Source organism: Echinops telfairi, unplaced genomic scaffold, assembly GCF_000313985.2.
Source record: "Echinops telfairi isolate 266 unplaced genomic scaffold, ASM31398v2 ScPeMD7_5;HRSCAF=22, whole genome shotgun sequence".
Lineage (NCBI taxonomy): Eukaryota > Metazoa > Chordata > Mammalia > Afrosoricida > Tenrecidae > Echinops > Echinops telfairi.
The window spans coordinates 5,746,752-5,749,573 of NW_022103901.1; the positions used below are offsets into that span (position 1 = coordinate 5,746,752).

At 59.9% G+C, this 2,822-nt stretch overlaps 1 protein-coding gene across 2 annotated transcripts in view; it reads left to right on the forward strand.

Annotated features, from left to right (window-relative positions):
* LOC101653040 (CGRP receptor component) overlaps positions 1–2,816 on the forward strand; it is a 24,139-nt gene extending 21,323 nt beyond the window's left edge. For both annotated transcript variants that reach the window (XM_045286067.1, XM_045286068.1), the window contains exon 6: positions 1,478–2,816. In XM_045286067.1, the coding sequence (XP_045142002.1) occupies positions 1,478–1,627 (150 nt within the window). In that variant the 3' untranslated portion in view covers positions 1,628–2,816. The remainder of the gene's footprint in view (positions 1–1,477) is intronic.
* Positions 2,817–2,822: the final 6 nt, after the last annotated feature.

Here is a 2,822-nt window from a genome sequence, read left to right on the forward strand (position 1 = left end):
GCTCTCAGAGATGTGTGCCCCATGGAGCCCTGGTGGTGCAATGTGCTGATCGTCAGACTGCTAGCTACAAGGGAAGCTGTTCACGCTCCCACCTGCTCTGAGGGACAGAGACGAGGCTGTCCTCTCTGGCAGACTTGTTGCGAGCCAGTGAGCTCAATGGCAGTGGATCTGGTCTTGGGTAGCACTATCCACTCTCACCAGAAGAGGACTAAGAGAAAGGACGAGAATCTTCCAGCGTTCATCGGGCAGCCATTTCTTCTTCCCAGGCCTAAAACGGGACCCTAGCAGACCCCGTTGGCGAGGACGCAGATGGGAGATGCTTGCCGGGCCAGTCCACCCCAGCTGACAGGCACAGATGACCAAGTGCTGACTGCTGGGAATGGTTGAGTGATGGAGGCTGGGGACTGCCCTGCCCTGCGGTATCCTCCTCTGGCCACGGGACAGCTCCCTCTGAACAGGTCACACTACCCTGTCCTTCTGACACACAGAACAGTCAGGCTTGGTCTCTTGTGGCCCTGCACGGGTGTGGTTCTCATCCCACAAGGAGCGTGTGATTGAATTGGTTCCTTCTCCCCTCCCCCCACCCTCCATGGGCTGGGGACAAGGTGGGAGGAGCCTCCAAGGGTGTCGTTATTGCATGGAGGTTCTCACCCTGCAGCTGGAGCTCGGAGAAGAGAAGGGTTTCTGGCCATAATTAACCCTGGGAGTTAAGTGCTGATAACACGTCTCTGGCAGTGGGTTGGCCCAGGCCCAAGCTCTCAGCCCTGTTGCCAGGCGCACACCTGGCAGATGGACACCAAGGCCCGGTTGACACGCAGATGGGGAGGCTGGGAGGCGGCCGGATCCCGCCCTCACTCCCCTCTCTTCAGTTTCCTGGAAAGGGAAGGCCCCTCAGCATAGAGCCAAACGCTCCCCAGCTCACCCCTGATCAGCATCCAAGAGAGGAAGTGATGGGCTCCTCCTGTTGGACAGGACTGGGGGGGCTGTGATGGGTTGTGGGGGCGGGCAGTGAGGATGGGGAGGATTACACCATGTGGTACATCGTGGTCCCCTGCCCCAGAAGAGTTGATGCTGCTCTTGCCATCACCCATGCTTGCCCCGGGGTCCCCGCATGTGGAGGGCCGTCTCACATACAGGCGCTGCCATAGGCATGCACAATGTGGAGGGTTTCCTGCCTCTCCATGTAAGACTGGGGAGAAAGGCAGGGCTGTCACCTCCTGGAGAGTGACTGTCGAGAAGACCCACAGGGGCAGCTCTACCCTGCCCTGTAAGGTCACTATGAGTTGACATCCGCTCGATGCCAGAGTTTGGGTTTTGTCTAAGAATGGGATCTCTGTGCAGTGGCTTTTGAGACTGACCCTCTCGGAGCAGTCAGGCGTATTAGCTCACCCTGGGGTGGGGTATGAGCTGGCCAAGTGGCCGGGGGCAGGGCCGGGCTGTGCGGCTGCCGAGCCCCTGGTGTCCATGTCGCCCCCAGATAGTGGAGGAGAGCGAGGAGCGGCTCACGGAGGAGCAGATCGAGGCCCTGCTGCACACCGTCACCAGCATCCTGCCTGCTGACCCGGAACCTGAGCCCGAGCCTGAGGGCACTGCTGCCTCGGCCATGGAGCAGGAGGGCCCAGCCTAGCCCAGGGCACCGGCCACCGCCAAGAAGCGCCACTCCCGGGCACCGAGAGGGCTGTGATTGGGTTTCACTCACCATTCCAGCGGGCCTGATTCTTTTGATTACTGGGTGGAACACGAAAATTCACCTATCTCCAAAAGATAAGCTAAGACTGAAGACTTGTGCCTCAGGGAGAAGACAGGCTGAGGTGGTCTGGGCAAGGGGCTGGGGAGAGGAGAGAGTCTGGGATGACAGTGACCTCGCCCTTTCTGTGCTTGGAATACTTCCTGCCCAGCCGTGGTGGCCCTGCAGGAGGTCCTGACACAGCTGCTCGCAGACTCATGTTTCCATGCTGGCCCTGGTAATTGGTTCCATGTGCTGCCCGAGGTCCGTGCCGGGGCTCCAAGCTCGGCATCTGAGAGTGGCCCCAGATTACCTCGAGACCCTGAGCGTACCTCCCCTCTCCGGGGTGGTCTCACATCGGCAGGCCGCCCCATCTGCTGGCCCACCCTGGTGGACGGCACCTTGCGAGTCTTCCAGGACACACCACCCCAGCAGTGACACCCATGACCCCAAGGCCAAGCCAGCTGCCTTTCTAACAGTCCTGGTTTCTAGAGATGGGAGCCCTGGGAGGGGCCGCCCTCTGGAGCAGGTGAGCTTTGTTTATGCCCTGGGCAAACCCTCCCTGCAGAAAGACCAAGGGCACCCTGCCCAGCCCTAGCCACGGCCAGTGTCGGAGAACTGGAGGCTGTCTCAGAAGCATTTTAATTTGCTTCGTGAGGCAGGGTTGGAACATGGAAGACACTGGGACGCTGACCATGTGGAGAGCTGGTGACTTCTTCCAGCTTCAGACGGTTCAGTGCCCGGGCATGCAGCGACCCCAGGTCCCCGGGAGATGGCTGCGCGTGTGCTTGCTGTGCTCGCTCTGTGCCCTGTTTGCTGGAGAAACACCCAGCGGCTCTTTCTTCAGTGGCACTGCCAGTCGGATTGCTCCCCCTTGCAACTCTGAAGCTGTTGCAGGTTAAACCCCCTCCATTATAAGCAACTGCCTTTAGGGCAATCTCGACCTCGCCATCCACACGTGTGCAAAACAGGCCGCACCAGCCTCCCAGGAGCCTGCATCTGAGGTCTTGCTGGAGCATTGGGCCCTGGCTTGTTGATGTCCCCAGCAAGGTGTACCTGTCCCCAAGTCCTTGGATCTCATTTTAACCTAGCAGGG